Consider the following 21,704-nt stretch of genomic DNA (forward strand, 5'->3'; position numbering starts at 1 on the left):
AAGAGGAGATGAATGTGTGCAAGTGTAAGGAACACAGAAGGGCAAGATAAAGAAAGGGGCCAGCAGGGTGGTAGATGATTGTCTGACAGAACTACAAATGAGTCAGAGGTCCTAGGAGTAGACTATGTGTTGACATAGCCGCTCTCTGAATTTTCCAGAGAGCAAAGTTTTGGGGTTTGATTCCCTTGAAGTTATAGCTTATGGTTTCCTATCTTTTGCTTTATTGACAGAAGGGAAAGTGGGAGAATTTTATTCAAGAATATGGTCATTTCCATCACTAGTTCTCCTGGAAGAGCAGGAGATCATTCTGCCCTTCTTTAAGGATCCCCTACATGCTAAATTTTCAAGCATCAATTGCTCTGGGGTTGGCTGTTGGAAACTGACCATTGAAAGGACCTGGGAAAATAGCAAGTATCATTACAACTTCATATAACATATATTTATATAACACTTTAAGGTTTACAAAGTTATCTTTTACACACAAACTCATTTAATCTTCCCAATAACCTCAAGAAGTAATGTTATTATCTGCATTTCACAAGTAAGGAAACTGACGCTTGGGAGAATTTATTAAGTTATTTTTCCAAAGTCACAGTTAGTCAACTTCTGAAGTAAAATTCAAACTCAAATTTTTACTGATTCCAAATCTTGTTCTTAATCCACTAGGTTACATTGCCTCAAAATGACTGATCCAATAAAGAGATCAAATGCAAGGAGTCTTTTTCTTTTCTTTTTTATCTTGATCTTCTCCTCCAAAGATTTCAGATCTCTCATATTTACCCTTATAAATGTATGTTTTTTTTCCTCTACCCCACATACATGCCAACCCAAATATATGAGCTCCCGAGGAATAAGCAAGCCAAAAGAGAGGCAACATGTTACAGTCATTACAACGCGGAGATCACTAGATTTTGAATCAGAGCACACAAGTTCAAATTCTGACTCTGTTACTTCTTATTTGTGTGAAATTTGATAAACTATTTAACCTCTCTGGGTTTAAATTTTCTCATATGTAAAAAAAAGAAGGCACTGAAAAAGATTATACCTAAAGTTTCTTCCAACTCTAAACTCTATATCCCCATGTAAAAGAAAATTTATTTCGGGCCTACAATTCACTACTAATAAACTTGGGATTTTAAATTCAGGGTTTTGATCTCTTAGGTCAGTATGCCCTCCACTAGGTGGTGCTAATACCTTAACAGAGTATAAAAGCAGATTTTTGAAGAGGTAGAGTGATAGAGAGCTAGTTTTTGACCACTATTTGCAATAAGACTTACTGTATGGATTCAGGAGATATCTACTCAGAGTTCCATGAGAGCTAACCTAGGAATCAGAAAACTTGTCTTCTTGTCCTGACTCTAATATTTGCTCCTTGTATAACCTTGAACAAGTCATTTCCATTCTCTTGACTTTGGTTCTTTCACCTAAGTAAGAAGACAATGGTTTTACTCTGGCCAAAATGCAATCAAAAAAGTGGGGGTTATTGCTGCTGATAGATATATACAATAAAGACAGAAGTGTAAACCAGATGAATGGTGTCTCTTTCATTTACATTTTATTTTGAGATCAAATTCATCTATTTTCCAAGCTAGAGAGGACCTTGGATATTTCTTGCTCTTAATCAAATTGTCTAGGGGAAAAAAATTACTTCAATATTCAATCCCAGACACAGATTTTAGAAGAAAAGCTTTCATTCTAGTCTGAGGACACTCTTCACTTTTGCTAGATAAGTGGTAAATTATAATCTTTTGGTATGACTCAAGAGCTATCTATCAGACTACACTTATTAGGGAGAGGCTTTCTAGTCACTACATACTAATAGAATGGAAAGGGGTGTTTAGATAGCTAGTAGGTAGACCTAAAGAGATTTTGAACAACAATGGGTATCTGGGAATAATGCTCAGGAGATCAGTTGAGCAGCATACCCAAGAGGGAGAGGAATGAAAGAAGAGAAGGAGAAGAGAAAAGAAAATGGAGGGAAAGAAAAGAAAAAAAACAGAAGGAAAGAAATCAAGAGGGAGAAGGAGAGAAATCAAGAGGGAGAAGAAGAGAGAAGAAAATAGAAGACAGAAATCAAGAGTAGAAGAGAGATACAGAAGGAAACAGAGAGAGAGAACATGTCAGGAAAAATTGGTAATATCATGTCTTACAGGGAGAAAAGCATTTATGTTGTTCTGCCCAGGTACAGGTCCAGAAATAATGAATAGCCGTGTGGAGGCCCAGAGCAAGCAGTACCATAACATCACTAGAAAACAATGATTATTGCATTATTAGTGGCATGCGTTGCCCTTTTATGAATGTTCCCAGGTCACATATGCTCCCTATATGTGTGACTTTACATGTGATCTCCATGTTTATCTGTCTTCTCAATGATAGCATATATATTTGTGGGAGAGTATTGCCTGTGTTCTTTGGGATAATATTCCATTGCTATTTTTTAAACTATGCTCTTTCATTTAATAACTTTGCTTTGAACTGTGTTCTCTGGATGACTATTAAATCTAATCATATTAATGAAGGCCTATGAGCTGAGGTTTTTGTGTAAATATATAATCATAGATTACTTTGCACCTAAGGTAGTTTTTCTGAGGACACAAAATGTGCAATGGGCAGGGTTCCCCAGGTGCAACATATATAACTTTAAGGAGCTGAATAAAATAATCTCTAAAGCTCAGCAAGGCAGTGTGGTTTAGCAGAAACAACAGAGGCCTAGGAAAAGGAGCCCCTAATTCTAGTTCCACTTCTTATACTAGTTTATTTTATGAACTTAAGTGAATTAGTTAATTTCTTGATGCCTCAATTTCATCACATGTAAAATTTTAAAATGTACTAGATGATATATGAGCTCCTTCCCTGGGATATTTTTTTTGCAAGTCTATGATCCCTTCAGTCCCTTCCAGTTTGAATATTAATATAGTTCGATAAGATTGAAAAATAAATAGACAGAGGCCAAATGGGATGTCTGTAAGAAGCTGAAAGGGAAAAATGTAAGGAAGATTATCCAACTGTACCTTAGGCAGGGCATACTTGGGTAGCTTCATCTGTGCAAATGCATTCCTACGGTAAGATACGTAGTAATGTGGTCGTCCTCCTGAGGTCAACTGAGACACAAATAGAAAGATTATAACAAAAACATTTATTAATATTACTTGTGTTCAGTGAATAAGTAGAGGCAAGAAAGGAACCACCAATACAATGATGCGAAGGTCTTCATGCACAGTCTTTGGGGAGCTAAGGTAAAAAATAAGATATACCATATGTGTGTCCATTAGGGTCAAATATGTATCTCTGGTCAAAAATCACATTCTTCAACTTTCAACATGTCTTCCAAGTGAACAGCCTCAATAAACTCTCTCACCTTGATATAAGATATGGGTTTATGATATAATTGACTCGAAGTCAACTAGAGACTTAGATGTCTGACTTGAACAAGCACAAACAAAAGACCAGACTCCCGCTGCTACTTAAGAAGGCAGTGGCTCAAATCTAGCATTGACAGAGCCGGGACCCAAAGCACTCAGGTCTTCTTTCTTTTTCTGGGGGATTCTGGTCCTCATAACTTTATAAGAGTAGCTACCCTGAAGAAAAAAGGAAATCCAAAAAATGACCTTCCTTTAAGGCTCAGCACAGGTGCCATCACCTATTGCTAGCCTTTCCTGATCCTGCAAGTTGTTAGTACTCTCTCCCTCCTCAAATTATCTTATATTTACTCATCATTCTATTTGTTTTATTTTCCCAAGAGAATATAAGTTCCCTGAGGACAGATGCATGTCTTTTTTTTTCTTTGTATCTTCAATACACAGGGTCAGTGCCCCATATTTAGCAACAGATTAATAAATGGTTTGCTAATCTATCGGGTTATATGTCATGTTAATTACAGATCCACCCAAACTAGAAACATCAGAAGTAAACCTACAAGATAAAAGATCATACTATTAAATCAAAGAACACAAAGGGATAGAATAGCTGTCTCTTTTCTATGTGAGCACCTAGTGACTCATGGCCAACTGTCCCACCACTGTTCTTTCCCATTTCCAAACACTTTTTTTTTCTCTCATCTCTATCTGTTTAAACATCAGTGGTTCCAAGATATTGTATTTTTATAGTAGGTTAGTGATAAGACAGGTGGTAATTTACAACTGTAATGAGATGACAAGTTGGTGTTACTGATTGCCTTGACTCCAATTTGAGTGAAAAGGTAGAAATTCAAAATGGCAGAATTGATTTTAATGGGCACGTAATATCAGAGGCTTTGAAGGAATTACTAGAAAATGCAAAAACATAAAATAAAATGTTGCTAAGGTGGCAAGAGAGTGTGGAAATGAACTTTTAAAATTAACTACCTGTTGCTGTATATCAAGGTAACATGGTCAGTTTGAGATAGAAGTGAACTAGGTACACATTTATCTAGAAAATGTATGAGACAAGAAGGTAGAGAAATAAACATATATAGGTGTATCAAGCTAGAAAATAAGAGCATGACATGTGTCAAAGCCACTGATGTACATTCCTCATGTCTTCTTTCTTAATTAATATGCTTTGAAATGTGAGTTTCATAAATTTCAGTAACAAGATGTCATTACCACTTGAATGTAAACTTAAGGAAAGGTCTATTTTTTTAATTAAAAAAAATAATCAGCTCTGTTTTCCCTATATTTAACACAGTGCCTTACTCATGGTAGGCACTTAAATGCATGTTGGATTAGTGAGTAAGTACTCTGAATTTTTTTTTTTTCAGTTAAAGGCCTCCTTTATTAATTAAGCACAGGAAACATTGCTGGGTTATTTTTAATCTACAGTCCAAACATTTCTAACAATTCCCCTCCCAATGAATGTTTCACACAGCAATAAGTAAAAATTTGCTAAGTGGCCTCCTTTGCTCTTTGATTCAGGTAGCCTTCCAAATGAAACCCTAACTTCAAAAACTGTTCTCTGAGGTGAGAAACCTGCCTTAAAACATCTCATCTAAATGCTCCATATCCGAATAATAGTCAGTGCATGACAATAATGGTTGATTACATTCTTTCTCTATGTCTCTATCTACCCTTCTACCACCTCTAGCTGTTTTATAACCTCTGCTCAGTCTCTGTTTTTTTACCTAATACCTTTTTTTTTTTAAAGAAGAAAGCCTGATTGGTCTGCAGCTGTCCTGATAGCAAGAGACTGACATATCTGCCCAGCTCAATGATAATAGGGAACTGGCAATGGAATACAGGATGAGGAGGTTGATTGGAGATTCAGATCATCCCCATGTCTATTCCTGATCCTATGAGAAGCACCCCTATGACCTCATAGTGATAAGGTCTTACAGGCATAGTCAGAAAAAGCTAATTAGTATTCTGATGATTTGGAAACTGACATACTAAACTCTGTCCCTTTTATTGAAAATCACAAGCCTTTTTTAAAAAAATCTTTCAGTGTGGCAAAGGGGTAAAGGGACACATGAGAAAGGGACTATGTGGGGGAAAAAAATCTTGGAAACCAGTCAATAGAAGTGGATGCTACACACCTGAACAAAAACGTAATCATCCTGAACAATCAGAGAATCGGGGTCAATGTAGCCAGGGAAAGGTTTATTTCTGTTGCCTTCTGTGCAGTTCTGCATTCGGCAGGTTAAGTATTGTGAATCTGGAAGGAAAGAAGGAATGAACAAAAAGAAAAAGAAAAAAATATCACAACAAGGACCAACAGCTATTCATTTCCTGGTTTCTTTTCTCATCAAGAATGTACCTACAGCTCATTACTTTTATTATTTTCCCCCCTGTTAGATTGTCACAGTTCTTGAGCAAAAGTATTTCCTCCTTGAGGTGATAGGAGAGAGGGAGGGGGGAAAAAAAGAAAGAAGAGAGTAGAGAAATGATCAGCTTTTGGTTATTTCAGCTTCCTTCCACAAATATGTCTCTTTTTCATGCTTTGTTTCACTACTAATTGAACATGGTGGGGGAAAAAAGCCCCTGCATGATTGTTAGATCACCGTCACACTTTCCACAATGAAGGATTGTTGACACCATTTTTCCTCTCTATAACAGAAAGGGAAGAAGAGGTGGAAAGGGGACCTTCAAGAACACTGCCCACATTCTGAAAACGAGCAAACTAAGATTCTGAAACTCACTCGAAATTCTACCTTCAGTGTCAGGTACAGCCAAAATGAGGACACTTTCCTTTGACAGTTCCATTAAATAAGACATCAGGAAACCCTCACCAGGGCAGTACTGCAATCCCTCCCTTCATTCCATATACCCCTTGCTTTCTGAAGTGCCTTTAACTAAGATGTGTCATATAATGATGTACTCCACTTCAAACTGTATGAAATTCCAAACTTTTAAAACAGAAGGAGTGGGTAGCAATTCACATCACCAAGGGAGCCTTCAATTTTACAAAAGAATTTACTTTAGATTTCCTTTCAAATTCCACTTGCAAAACTTTTCCAAGAACATTGCCACTGAATGGGCACTTGCACTCTAGAAGTCAGCCACTAGGGGGAAACATGCCCATATATTCTATCCAACCAATAAGAAGCTTCTGAAAGACATTTCTGCAGTTGCATCTCCACAGAAAGCTTGTGTGTCTCATCCGTCCCTTTTCTCCTCACTTATTCACAAGCCCAGGGTGGAGAAAGGGGAGGGGAGGGGAGGGGAAAGGGGAAGGAATAATCTGATTTAAACAGTCACAGTAAAATATTCCTTTTTCCTTCTTGTTCTCAAGTCAGGGCCCAAAATTTCTCCTCTATTTACCAAAAGTATATTTATTTATTTTTTTATGGAACCCAGTTTAAGACTCAACACCCAATGATACTCTTTTGCCGAAATGCCTACAAACCTTATGAACTGAACCAAACTTGACTGTACTGTTTTATCCAGTTTTCTAAGTATACTCTGGCCTGTGATGATCCTATCCATTCTCCAAGGTCCCCAATTTCAGACTTTAAGCTCTGTGAAGTAAGTAACCTTCAAGACTTCTTTGCTGATCTCCTTAGTGGCAAATGATTTTTTTCCTCTTCTAAATTTTTATAGCACTGACTGTTCTTCATTTGTCTTTCATCTCCAGAGGCCAGGAGAATGCTATGCACACACAGGGTAACTAGAAATTATTTTTTTTAATTGAATTGAATCATACCAATCAACTTTTCTACTGGAAACTACCTGGTTCTTTCAAAAAGCATCCCTAAATGCAATTTAATGGTCAATCTGTGTTAAATATGCCTGTCTTTGAAATGATTCTTGCCTGATTATTTGTACAATTTTCTCTTTTATGACTCCCAGCTCCACCTCCTCAATGACACCCATCTGGAGCCCAGCTGAAAATCAGTAACAAAGAAAAAAAAAAAATCTCAGCAATGGAAATAGGTTTCACAAAGTTCATGTACCTTTGTCACAGATAAATACATCAAGTGCCAAATCAGACTATAATTCCTCTTAAATTAGATTAGTTCTTGCTAAATTGCTTATCAGTTGGTAAATAAATCCACTGTAGATTAGAAGAAGCAAATTGGAAGGGAGTAAGGGGCCAAGCTAAAAGAGGCAAAATGAAAGCACTGAGAAGTGACATTTGACTGGCTAACTTGGGATAAAGACTTAGAACTACTATAAAAAGTCAACCAAGTAACTCAAAAAGTACTACATTTTGGTTTTTAATTAGGGGGAAATAGGTTTATATCCCTCAGGAGACCTAGAGGACTCTAAAATGAATAATAGCACTTCCATGATCTAGCTTAGATAAATTATTTCCCCTCATTTACAGATGAAGAAAATTAGGGATAATGGGAGTTAAATAATTTGCCTAGGGCCACACAGGTACTAAGAGTCAGAGTTAGGAACTAAACCAACATCCTACTGACTTCAAACCTCTTTACACTGCAACATGTTGCTTTTCTATACGAGAATTTAATATAAGTTTATATATTTAAAGCTATGAGCGACCTTAGAATTCATCCACTGACTTCAGTCCTCTCATTTTAGAAATGAGGAAACTGAGGTCCAGACAAATTAAGTGACTTGACCAAAGTCTTACAGTCAATATCTAAGTCAGGATTTAAACATCCATAATGATCCTAAGAAATCAAGGTAAAGGAACTTATTTATCATAAACGCTGGATGAGAAGGTAAGAAAGGGTAGAGCACATTTCACGAAGATTTCCATGCAAAATGGCTAATTTTCCTCATGCTTGGGATGTAGTCCCTCTTTATTTATGTTTTAGAACACAGAGTAGTCCCTTACCATCTCAGGAAGGAGAGGGCAAGAAGGGACAGAAGTAGGTATAGAATCTGGAACACAAAACTTTTTTAAAATGTTAAAAAATTGTTTTAATATGTAATTGGGAAATTTTTTTTAAAGAAAAATTTATTGGAATCCTTAGCTTCCTTTTTGGAGGTTTCCTTTTTCTGGGGCCATCAGATTTACAAAGATTTTCCTCATATCCCTCGTTGTTAGTGTCCTTTCTTCTTCAGATGCTCTTCTATTTCCTTAACCTGAATATATGTGGCAGCCTTCCTCCTTATGTCCATGTTCTCTGTCCTTCTTCCCCCAAGTATCTAAGCTACCTGTGGTTGAGGAGTTCTCATTTCTTGTTTCTGTATTCTTAACAAGCACAACACTTTGTATTGGCAGTTACTTAATAATTACTTGTGGGACTGGTTAAAACCATTTACCTGTCCCCAAAATTGGGTTCCCTGAAATGACTGCTTCTTGTTGTGGAATGTGGGATTTCCTCCAGCCGCTCTTGTAAGAAAGGCCCAAGGCTTGAGCCCCATATCCACTTCTCACTCAATGTGAAGTTGGAGGGGAAATGATTGATTCTTAGGGAATAGCTCAACAGCTGCCCCATGGTAAACTGTTCCCAATTTGGTTCCCTTCTCCTCCTAATGGAAATACAAAGTAATTGGCCGTACTTCATAATGAGAGACCAATCACTCTTATTTCCCTTGGGGCTCATCATAATAGCATTAAGTGTGATGAACTCTTTCCATATTCAATTCCTGTGGATATATGCTGTGATTCCATAGGAAGTGTCTTGTAATTTGGCATTAATTAACGTCAATTAATATATGCAACTGCTAAGCTTCAGAATTAATTTCATTACTTTTCCTGCACAGATGTTTTCCTTGCCATAGGTAATTAGGACATTATGCTTCTCTTTTCAAGCATTCTCACCCTCTACAACAGCTGCTGCTTTGAATAATGTAATAACCAGTTCCCCTTAAAGAAACTTTGCTGCATATCTAGGAAGGGGGCAAAATAAAGTCAAGTCAATTCTGGCTCCCCAATAACCAATGATCCAACTCAATCTCCTTAAGAATTTCAAGAGACTGCTCTAACGTATTTTCCCTTCTTCTTTTTGGAAAAGAAATGTTAGAGGGAAAATGTGTTTTTTATTGTTTTTTGTAGTTTTTCTATTTTTTTTTTCAAAATATCCCCAAAGATGCCAAAATTGCCTTGAAAACTAGAAAGGGAAACCACTTTGGTACAATCAGAGAGGTACACTGAACAAAAGAGTCAGAAGCCTGGAATTTGGCCTGACCAGAGTAGTAAGGCAAAAAAAAAAAGGGTAACTTGGGTTGTGTTCAAAGGCACTAAGGATAGATGATTTCAGGATCAATTTATTTTCTGGTATACTATTTCAATCCTGGCTCCCTCACTCGGTTTCAGATTGCCTCTTCCCTTGAGCCAGGATCCCATTTTCATGGCATACCTCTCCTGACCTGCACATTTCCTGTACCATTGCAGTAGGTGCTGGTGTGTGCAGGAGCTGAGTCAAACCAGTTCTCTATAAGTCCAACTGATAAATTTTCAGGGTGAAGATACACTTGGGAAATTGGTAAACCCCAAAATCCAAAGCTAGATTTATTATCTGGTTGATTGTTTAAGCTCAAAAAAGCAACGGCAAAAAATTTTAATTATGTAGATTTAACTTAACAGTGTGTGAAAGGTAAATAAGTTTTTGTTTTCAGAGAGTCAGTTCTTAAACATTTACTAGAATATCACTGAGTGGGACTTCACCCAGAGGGACCACATCTAATAAGTGACTGTCCATTCTCCTCAGACTCCAGTTCAAGACTCAAATGAATCTATTCCAGGTGTGAGAAATCCTGGTTAAGATTCTAGTCCCAATTTTGCCACAAACTAGCTCTGTGACTCTGTGCATGGACCTTCCCCTTTTGGTGCCTATTTCTTTGTCTATAAGATGATAAAATCGGATGTAAATGAGTCTCATGGTCTCTTCCAGATATAAAATTGTATGCTTGATGGAAAAATCTCATTTTGGTTGTTATTGTTGTAAAATATTTCTTTTGAATAAGAATATTCCTAGTCATACTAACTTTGAACACAGAGAAGCATTAAAAACTTAAGAGTGGGTTCATTTACCAAACTTCTATGCTTTAAATAAAATATAGATAGATAGTTAGATAGATACATAGAAAGAAAGATAGATAAATCACTGCATAAGAACATAAGTTCCAGAATTTCTTCAGTTTTATACTTGGTGTATAGATGTATGTATACACAGACAACACACACATCTACATATATACATACATACATTCATACATATATACTATATAAAAATAAACATTTTAAAATGTAGCCACTTCTGCATGTTAGTCACTGCTAATTAAGCTTACTTCCTAATTTACAGTAATTATAATAAATATTTTCAATTTAAATTTCATGTTTAAAAGCGAGATAGGAAGAGATAGAAAGGGAAAGGAAAAACCAGAAACAGGCAGATGGAGAGAGAGAAAATACACACACACATACACGCATATTTTATATTTACATATGTACAAACAACAGACCCAGTGGTTTGCTGGAGTCATCTCATACCATCTCATGCAACCCATTGGTTAAATTTCTATTTTAAACATTTATTCCTAATAAATTGGCAAATGATATAAATTGAGGCTTGAATTATGATTTTATTTATTGTTCGGATTTAAGAAAGTCATGAAGAACATGTTAATGCAAATGAAAGTGTGCATTGTACATGTGACCTGGTTGTTAAATATTTAACAGCATACTACTTTGTTTATACACACATATCTCTATATAGTATACATACACATGTGTTTGTGCACATGCTTAATGTATACGTGTGTATATGTGTGTGCAAGATGTATGTTTGCATGTGTCTGAAGTGGCTGGTGAGCAGCATGACTCCCTGGTCTTCAATGGCTGGAAGACACTCTATTAAAAGGGCATCACAGTAGTCTAGGCAGGCAGGGATAAAGTCCTGAGCTATAGTGATGGCTGTGAGTAGAGAAAGCGGCATATGCAGCAGCTATTGTGGAGGTAAAATTGACAAGATATTGCAATTGATTAGATATGTGGCAGGGAGGAATAGGTTCTCTGATTCTGTTTACATGTCAGGGGCATCATGATTTTTCCCCCTTTGGCAAGGTATTTATTTGCACATGGAAGTGCTGGACAAGTTGGTATCCAATGCCTGACAAGGGAGAAGCATAAAACAGCTATCTTTCTTGGCCCTAATTATATATATATATATATACTTTAAGATTCATACAAATTAATTGATCATTCAAGTTGGAAGGGACCTTAGAGTTTTTTTTTAAAGCAATCAGGGTTAAGTAACTTGCTCAAGGTTACACGGCCAGTTATTTCTGGGTGTGAACCTTAGAGATTTTATATCTATTCCCCTACCTTCATTTTACAGATGAGGAAATTGAGTCCTCTTCAGTATAAGATAAAGTCACAAGTGTCTTCAAAGACAGAATAGCATTGTGTGATTATAAATGGACCCAAGGGTGCCCCTCCCATCTAATTCCTCCCCAGTATGATTATTTATATTGGAAATTCTCTTAACAGATCATAAAGTTTTAATTCCAGTTAGACTTTAGACTGGAAATGCAAATATCAATTTGCCCCATTTGAGGCAGGAAGTGCACATGGCCCTAAGGTGCTATTGGATGATATTAGAGAACAGTTTGTTACTAGAGGGGATAGAGAAGGTAGAACAAGAAAATGAGGGCAGAGAATTCCTAAGTGGGTGGGGAAAGCACATAGGAGAAGGCTATGCAAGGGAGTGAAAATTAAAAATCTGAGGATACCAAAGAAAACTTGACAAATTTGCAATTTTTCCAAGGACCAGCCATGTAAGCACAATCTATATTAATAAAGGATAAGTGTGGTAAATACTTTGCTATTGATTTTTACCAAGCTGTTTCCCCCCCATTGTAAAGATGGGCACATGGAAGCCCAGAAAAGTGAGAATGATAGAGTAGTTGAATTGGAAATTTTGCTTATGCAGTTTTCCATTCCACACTGCTGGGTCAAATCACCAGAAACTGGAGAATTCATTGTCAAAGAGTGAGAACTATTCTATCTACTCCCTCCATAACCTAGATATAAAACGTATGTGTTGGGGAGTAAGGAAGGAAGAGGTGGTTTTACGTCTTGGGAACATCCAATGAGGCTTGTAAACAAATCTTTCCCAATAATCAGAAGGCTAAGGTTTTAATCTACTCATGTGACCTTGATGAAGTGAATTAACCTCTCTGGTCCTCAGTTTCTCCCTCTCTAAAATTAGATGTTGGAATAAATGATCTTTGTGATGCCTTCCAGCACTAAATCTTTTCTCCTGAATTTAATAGTATTTTATCTTTTCCAATTACATGTAAAGACAATTTTCAACATTCATTTTTTGAAAGATTTTTAATTCCAAATTTTTCTCCTTCCCTTCCCCCTCTCCACAAGACAGCAAAAAGTCTGATATAGGTTATATATGTGCAATAATGTAAAACAAATTTCCACATTAGTCCTGTCACAGCACTAAACCTTAAAATTCTTCCAGATCAGGAATTTTATTATTACCCACTGTCCCTTCCAGATCCAGGAAGATATGACCATGAAAGAATTGTTTGAAGAACCTGGAGATGGTCAGCCTGGAAAAGAGAAGGTAGAATAGATGGAAAAGTCTGGATGGTCTGAGTAGGGCAAAATTAATCTCTCCAAGTATTTGAAGGGTCATCACATGGAAGGGAGATTAGACTTTTCCTGTTTTGCCCTGGAGGATAGGACTCTGAGTGATAGAAGTTGCAGAGTAGCAAATTTTAGCTTCAAGACAGAAAAGAATTTCCTACCAATTAAATGAGATGGGCACATTAGGAGATAAATGAATAACTGAAAGAATGAATAAATAAAAGCATTTATTAAGCACTTACTATTTGCCATGCATGGAATTACATGAATTTTCATCGGTTATCTTTTATGTTTGTAATTCTTTCCCTCCTCATCTCTATCTCTAGAATTTCCCTGCTTCCTTTAAATCTTAGTTAAAATCCCACCTTCTATAAGACTATTTAAAAAAAAAGATTAAGTATAGTAAATATTTGTTATTGATTTGTACTTTTCTCATTGTAGAGATTGAGGCAAGTGTTGTCCCAGTAAGGAGAAAATGATAGAGTAGTTGTACAGATTAAAAAGACATTTCCCATCCCCCTTAAGGCTAATATCTTCAGTTGATTATTTTTACTTCATCTTCTATTTATTTTTGCTGTACTTAAGTGTGTCACATTTCACACCTCCATTAGACTGTAATCTCCTTGAGAGCAGGGACATTTTTTTGAACATATCTTGTGTCCACAGTGCTTAGCAGAGTGCCAGTAAGTACTTAATGCTTACTAAGTTCCTGAGCAGGCACTAGGCATACAGAACTTCCCCTCTAAATGTGGAAGTAACAAGTATAGGAGAGTAATGGTCAGGATGGGATGTTTTGGTGAATGAAGTCACCAGGATTGTGAGCAGAACAATAAGGTACTGGGTGCAATGGAAATGTACATTTTTAAGATCTTCCCTGCCCCTAGGCTAAAGTGCACCTGGAGCCTGGGGTGGGAGGCTTGTTTTTCAGTAGATACTTTTTGATTGGCCAGTGGGTCTAGAAGGTTGTTACATTCTCTGAGCCAGGAGAATGCTACATGAACCCTGATTTGAGGCTTTGTTTTGGGGCTCACTTTGAGAAGTGTTCTGTGATTTGATCAGATGAGACTCTGGGAAGCCGTTGTTGAGAGCTCCCACCCCCCACCCCCACTTTGAAAAACCCAGATGTTGATTTGGTATGGATGTAATGGTTGGACAGTTTGGAAATCTGTCTACTTGATCTGTTTCTCTGTCTTGATAATTCTGTCTGTATACTCTGAAGTTCAGGGTGCTGACCTTTTTCCCATGAACTAGGTAAACGATACATATTTGACTGATTAAAGTAAGCTTGTTAGCCCATTTTGAGTTGCTTTCCTTTAAACAAAGCAGATCTAAGAACCTGTGTTGGCAGCCACCCTAGGGACACTGGGGTGCTTGCTGCTACACTGGGCCATCTAGATCTAGTGAAGTCTCACTAATCAGGACAGGAAGAGGTTTTCTTTCTACCTTATATATTCAAGCAAAGGATAATATCACAACACATTGGGCATATTATATAGGATGGATTATATTTTAGGTATGGTTTAGACTGGATGACTACTTACTAAGTCACAACATGAAATATCTGTGATTCTAACCTGCCTCAATCAGGGTAACGTTGAAAAAGAAATAGGAAGCCATTGCCTTCTCTGACCTCTCTACTTGTACCCAGGGAATCTGAATGTCCATACAATGACTCAGTCACAACCCAGTCAAAAGAATGATTGGATTAAATATTATTAACAAATACTATTGATGAAGAAATTAAGCAGGGATAAACATAGAGTAAGAGGAGAAAAATGAAAGTATTTTGTGGGTGTACAGTATTTAGAAGGGGGAGATAATAATAATGCTATATACTAGACAAGTTTTTAAACTATTTATATAACAATAATGGAAAGCAATAAAGTTAACTAGGAGATACCCACTATGAACCATGCTTAAAGGCTTAAGGAACACAAGACTTCTGTTAATCAATAAGAACATAAGCTTTTAATGAACATGTACTATATGCCTGACCTTATGCTAGATGGTGTGGAGATAATAAGACCCATAAGTCTTAGGACCTTGATATTAAGTACTTTATAATTTACTTGATACAACCTCTGCCTCTGTTTCCTCATCTGTAAAATGGGGATAATAAATCCACCAATTTCTCAAGGTTGTTGTGAGGATGAAATATGATAATGTCCATAAAGAACTTTGGAAACCTTAAATTAATGTAATAAACATTTTAACTATTATGATTATTTATTATTAAAGGAATGGGATAGTGCTCAGTATAGAAATGGACTAGGGAACAGGTAGATACAGCAGGTGGGAAAGACTCCTGGGACTCAGTCCCTTATCTCAAGAAGTTCAGTCTATGTAGGAAAGGAGATTCATATTTACAAAATAACTGGAGAAAAATAAAAACATCTCTAAAATAATAGAATCTCATTTCTTTCCAGGACTTGTCAGTCTCAAATCCCAACAATATTTACCCCTCTTAATGCCTTTTCCCCATCCCTCAATCAGTATTGAATGGTATAATCATAATCCTTGCAAAGAAATTCTCTATAGACATCTAAATGCCTGTATTTAATTTTTGTGAAGGTATTGGGGTAGGAATTGGGGGGATGGGGAAGTTAAGGTGAGATAGTGTATTGTTCTCATTGTGAAATGGAATAACTCTAAAGAGAAATATCACTCTTTGCTGAGATAATCCTGAAGATGTTCTCACCCTAGAACATCTCTCTGCCCTGTGCTCCCCCTTTTTTTACTCCTGGTACATCCTTTTGAAGAAGGGCCAGACATTCTTCTCCTAGATCTGCTTCTGATTCACTCTCTGGACTTCACTACTATGATCCCATTCTGGTACTTTATTCTCTTTTTTTCCTCCCCCTTTTTGAGGTCCCATTTATGAACTGTCCCCCCCACACATACTCCCCATCCCCATTGAAAGGGAAGCCCCTTCAAGTACCAGGCCTATCTTTCTCTTTGCTTGTATTTTATCCTGGGGCTTAACACACAGCAAGCCTTTAATAAATCTCTGTTGGCTGACTGAAGCATATAAAAATGGTTCTGGAGCCATAGAAGTTTGACAAAATAAAGAAACTTTTTGAGAACTCCAAACTAAATGAATGGGAAAAGTAGGAGAACTGAGATAACTATTACATCTCCTCATTCCTTTGGTAATTCTGTTCCCGTACAAATGAAGGGGCACATGCATACCATGGAAGATGGGAAACAGGTTGAACAGGTGAGGGAACTGAGTGACACTTCCTGAATTCACCCCCTTGTAAACATGGAGATGTGAGGAAGGGTAGGGAGCAGCTTCTTTCATTAAAACTGGTTTGTGAAATTCCAGCTTGGGGTTTATTTCAAGCAATGTTTTTTTTGATTAAGGACTTCCAATGTTAAGTGGCAATAAAACCACAGGGTATAAACTTCCCCTTTGAAGGGTTGGTCCAATGAATCTCAGCAAGTGAAAGAGATTAGCAGCAGGGGAAGTTTAGGGAAGATTATTCAACTCAAGTAAAAGTATATGGGAATGACTAATTGTCTCCTATGATTCCCCAGCAATAATTGGCACCACGGCTCAAACACTTACATATCCACTGGATTCCTCATTGGAGAGGTAGCATTTAAAATAATCAAGGGAAGAAATGATGAAGGCCCAGCTATGAACTAGGGTTCTTGGAATCTACATATATGCTTACATTTGCATAGACATTTAGCTATGACTAAAAGCATTGAACGTTCACATATGTGCATATACTTCTGTCTCACACATTTTCAAATCAGATTTCTTTCTTCCTTTTTTTTTCCCCCTGACCCAGAGAACAGGGCATTTTTACAGTTCTCATTTGTCAGTTTGCCTCTGGATAAACACCGGGCCCAATAGTGAATGTCACTTCCAATAAATATGATCAAAATCTTCTAATAATACTGCCTATGATGGATTATATCCAAGATTGCTCTTTTCAGCACACCTCCCTAGGCAGACAGAGAGTACAAGTAAAAGCAGCATTTCTGTCACAACAGCAACCTGCAAGAAACACTGATTTCAAAGGACATTGAGCTCAGCAATAATTCTGCCTGGCCACAGACCACCACATCATCCCAGGATGCGAGTGTGTGGAGTGGAGCAGGATATTCTCCAAATCCCCTAAAATTTAGGAGCTATAATAGAAACTGTAATTAATTATAATGTTTTCATCAAAGAACAGGGGAATTTATAATTGAGCCAGGCTGAATTCTGAGGAGCAAATCCTAAGAAAGGATAAGAAATTTTGTCAGAGATTTAGTAGATGTTATGATGTTATAAGAGATTTTCATCATGGTCTCTAATTTCTGTTTTCTGGAAGTAATGTCTCTCTAAAGGTTGGATTTTTATTAAGCAGACATGCTAAAAACTGATGTACTATGGCCAAAACATTATCTCGTTATATAATCCATGTTGTATATGACTTTGTATTGAAATAATATGCTATATACATGAAGATTTCCTGCTCCCACTCCAAATATTTAAAGGGTTTCTTGAGTGGAGAAATAAAGAACAAATATTTATCAAGAAACTGGAAGGAGAGGAGAGACAATATAAAGATATTGGTATTCCAGCAGCAACTGGTCAGCCCTGAGTTTGATTTTGATAAATGCTCTCACAAATCCTGCCAACTGCATCTACTAACACCTTCCTCTTCTGACATCTCTACTCTCTCCTTCCCTGCTTCTTTTTTTTTCTCTTTCTCCTCCATTTGGAGCCAGTTACTAAACTGCTAATATATTTCCTGTGGGGTGGGAGGAGATAGAAATATTATGAGAATGAAATTATCTTAATTCTTTTCTTTAAACATATTAGTCAGGTATTGTGCTGAGATTTAATTCAATTCAACAAGTGTTTATTAAATACCTACTAGTTCCACATTTCAATGGACAGATAAATTTGAGAGGGTGGTTCTGGGTTTATGTTGACATAGTTAACTTTTCAAATTAAATCCCTTTATTGGATTTCCACCCATGGTTACTTTCTAAAGATGCTACCTTTGCAGAAAATAAAATAAATACAATTTGAAGTTGTATGTTTCATGCCTGATGCAATCTGAACCAGCAGAGACATGTATTAACAATCTCTGTGCCAAATGAGAAAATAATATGACTGGGGTGAGAAGCCCCTGCAGATCTTTAAGAGGGATTGTGTTCTTGGAATATTCAGATTTGTGTACTACATATTAGAAGACACAGAATGGACGTCCTTGGCACATTAGAAAAACTAGAAGCAATTTCTCAAGCAAATAGTGGAGAACTGGGCGGGGGAGGGGGGGAGGTAAGAGGGGAAGGGTGGCAACTCACTCCTGGCCCTCTGAATTTGAAATAAGTCAAAGGAAAAGAAATTGAAAACAGGAAGCATGGATTCATATAACTTTAGGGTTGTAGGTCTTCCAGAAATAATACATGACATAAAAATAAACAAACAAAACATTAACACAATATTGTAGAAGGAAGAAGTAAGAATAGTACCCACAATTTTAAAATACAAAATCTAAGTACTGACTGACTGAACCCCACTATTCAACACAAGGGGAAAAAAGTCCATGCTTGAAATTCAAAGGTATATAGTGCTGAAGCTTCAGAATTTCAATGGTAACAAACAAACACATTTCACAAGCAGCTAAGATAAATTAAGTTGTTTATTAGGGAATCTCAATTTGAATGACCCAGGATTATTCCACTGCTATAACAACTGAGAGAAAATACTCCAACAAGCAATGAAGTTCAAGTCTCAACCCAAAATATCACACACAGCAAGTCTGGGACTAATAACCAATGACAATGGTGGATATTCCTTAAAAAATAGGGATTTCTGGCATTTATGCAAAACAAAGAGAAGTGATCAGAAAACTTAACATGTAAAAAAATTTTTAAAAAGCCCTAAAGAAACTTAAGTACAAATATTAAGAAAAAGAGTAAGAAATGAAATATTTTTTTATATTTTACTACACTAATATTTTGAAAAATAAAGTGGTTTGAAGAACAAAGAAACAAAGAGGAATCATCAGGAGAACAGAAGGATGCAAGAGGCTAAATATTTTATGTGATCTTAAAAAGCCACCAAAAGGTAAGGAGAAAGAATGGAATTAATATCAATTGACTAAGTCCTATACACTCTGACAAGTGAATTGTGGTAGGGCATAACACTATAGAACGTCATTTAAGCAGGGGAAAAGGGCAACAAGAGGTAGTGTAGGTAGGTAAAGGAGGGATAATAATTTAAACAAGTATGCGTAATCAGGGAAACAAGGAGACAGATTCTTAGCAATATGGGTTAGGTTTTAAGGTGGGGACTAGAGATAAATGATAGGTCTCATCTCAAAAGGAAAAATTAAATTGTGTCATTAAAGAACATTCTCATTGAGAGAAAAGATATATTCTTTGATGATAGAAAGGGGTCTTATCATTAAGGAAAAAAGACATAATAACAGATGAACTTATCTGAACAAACAGGCTTCCAAGGATTGCATCGCATCTGAAGAAAAGGTATAAATCAGACAGTGGGTCAAATAGCAGATAGGATGCAGAAGAACCAGGACAGAATAAATTGGTCATAGGAAAAGGGAGGAATCAAGTTAAGGGCAAGGGCTAGGACCAGGTCTCATTATTCAAAATACAGAACAAACCTCACTACAAAACACTACTTCTTTCATTAATGGTTATTTCTGTGAGTGAAGCCCAGTAGTAGTAGGCCACATTGAGGAAAAAAAAATACAAAGGAAGAAGAGAGAAAAGGTTATAATCTATAAATACATTGGCATAGAAATAGGATGGAGAAGGAAAAATAAAAGAGGTACACTAAAAGATATATATATATCTATACATGTACCTACATATACACATGTGTATATACATATACATACATTTACATATATAAATACACACATACATATAAAGGGGAGAGAAAGAAGTGCTTTTATTTAGGAAAGGTGAATTTAAGAGTATTAGCCATGAAAGAGAGAAAATATTTCATGAGAATAAACTGGAGGACAAAGTAAATGAAAAATGCATTAGAGATCACAAAAGACTATTAATTTGAGGGGAAGGGGCAGTATGGGTTTTGACTCATACATTTTCCTGGTTGGAGAAATGAAAGAGTCAAAAGATGGTGAACAAATAGAAGAAGTAAGGAAGAAGAAATGAAAGGAGGAAGGAAAGAAGGACTTAATTCAATTTAAGGAATTTAGGATTAGGATGAATAGCAGTATAGGGCAATGGAGAAGAAAAGAGGGAGTGGGAAGAGATTAAAATCAAATTAATGTAGGCAAAACTCATTACTGAGACATAGTATTGACTTAAATGACTAAAGAGGTTTAAAAAATATGAATACACACATAAGGTGTAAATGGAGTAAAATATAAACCTAACAATAATATTTTTAATGTGAATGGATTAAAATTCAATTAAAAAAACAATTACAAAATGAAGAAGAGGATAAAACCCATAATTTTCAGGACATAAGGAACACATCTTTTAAAAGGTACATATGGAATAAAAATAAAAGGCTGCGACAAAATATATTATGCAGTAGGTGATTGCAAAAAGCAGAGACTATAATATTATTAACAGAGAGAATCAGAAACTACTATATGCTAAAAGGTACAACAATGAAAAATGTATTAAAAACAAAAAAAATGTATTAAACAGACATGCTCTAAATTGTATAGTATTCCAATTAAAAATGAAACATGATGATTTGCAAAAAAATATATACAGCAAATAATAATGATATATAATTTATTTCTCAGAGCTAGAGAGTCTTACAAAAAGACCAAGAAAAGGGGATATATGAAAATCGATAGTTGGAAAATTAGATTTGAACAATTTCTGAAATATTTAATATATCTGCCAAAAAGGAACTTATGAAGCTAGGAAAAAAGTAACAAAATTAGGGAATATTTTACAAAAATAAAACATATGAGGGGCAGCTAGGTGGTGTGGTGAATAGAGCACCAGCCCTGGAATCAAGAGGACCTGAGTTCAAATTCAGCCTCAGACACTTGACACACTTACTAGCTGTGTGACCTTGGGCAAGTCACTTGGCCCTGATTTTCTTGCCCTTCCCCCTTTTAAAAAAAAAAAATATATATATATATATGTTAGCTTCAAAATAAGTTATTAAAAAAAACAAAAGGCCTTTTTTAAATCTTTAGTATATATCATGGTACCTGGCATATAGTAGATGCTTAATAAATGCTTGATAACTTGACTAGAAATGTTAAAACACTCTCTATATACAATAACACAATAGAAATAAATGATAGAGAACACAAGCAAAAGCCCATACATAAATGTAGAATTAATAATGATATTTTGAAAAATCAGTATATCAAAGAATAAACTAATAAACTGTTGAAATAATTAAGTTATATGAAATGTAGGAAGATAAATACACTAGAACATTGTTGGTGGAACTGTCAATAAGGAATTTTGGAATTGTGAAAATGAAGTGACTAAAATATCCATAAACTTTTGTCCTGAGATTCTTCTGTGAGGATTATACTCCCAAAGAGTTCATTGATAAGAAAAAGGTCCCCATATGGAGCACAATATTTATAGTAGCAATGTTCATGACAGTAAAGAACTGGAAACAAAGAAGATACCCATTGAGTAGGGATGGACAAATAAAATATGGTAAATTAATATAATGGAATTTTACTCTATTCTAAAACATGACACATGGAAAATGTCATATCATGTGATGAAGAGAAAAGTAAATAGAGACAAGAAAACAACATACACAAAGTCTATAACAATGTAAA

General features: G+C 36.0%; 1 protein-coding gene across 3 annotated transcripts in view; it reads right to left on the reverse strand.

Moving 5' to 3' along the window:
- The window catches only part of SORCS1 (sortilin related VPS10 domain containing receptor 1), a 711,184-nt gene that overhangs the window by 165,937 nt on the left and 523,543 nt on the right, over positions 1-21,704 (reverse strand). For all 3 annotated transcript variants that reach the window (XM_069098910.1, XM_069098911.1, XM_069098909.1), the window contains exons 7-8: positions 5,510-5,628; positions 3,012-3,101 (exon numbers count right to left, since the gene is read on the reverse strand). In XM_069098910.1, coding sequence (XP_068955011.1) covers positions 3,012-3,101; positions 5,510-5,628 — 209 coding nt within the window. The remainder of the gene's footprint in view (positions 1-3,011; positions 3,102-5,509; positions 5,629-21,704) is intronic.

The sequence above is a fragment of the Petaurus breviceps genome, unplaced genomic scaffold (assembly GCF_028583685.1).
Source record: "Petaurus breviceps papuanus isolate PSGF00001 unplaced genomic scaffold, PetGlider_PUasm1.0 37, whole genome shotgun sequence".
NCBI lineage: Eukaryota > Metazoa > Chordata > Mammalia > Diprotodontia > Petauridae > Petaurus > Petaurus breviceps.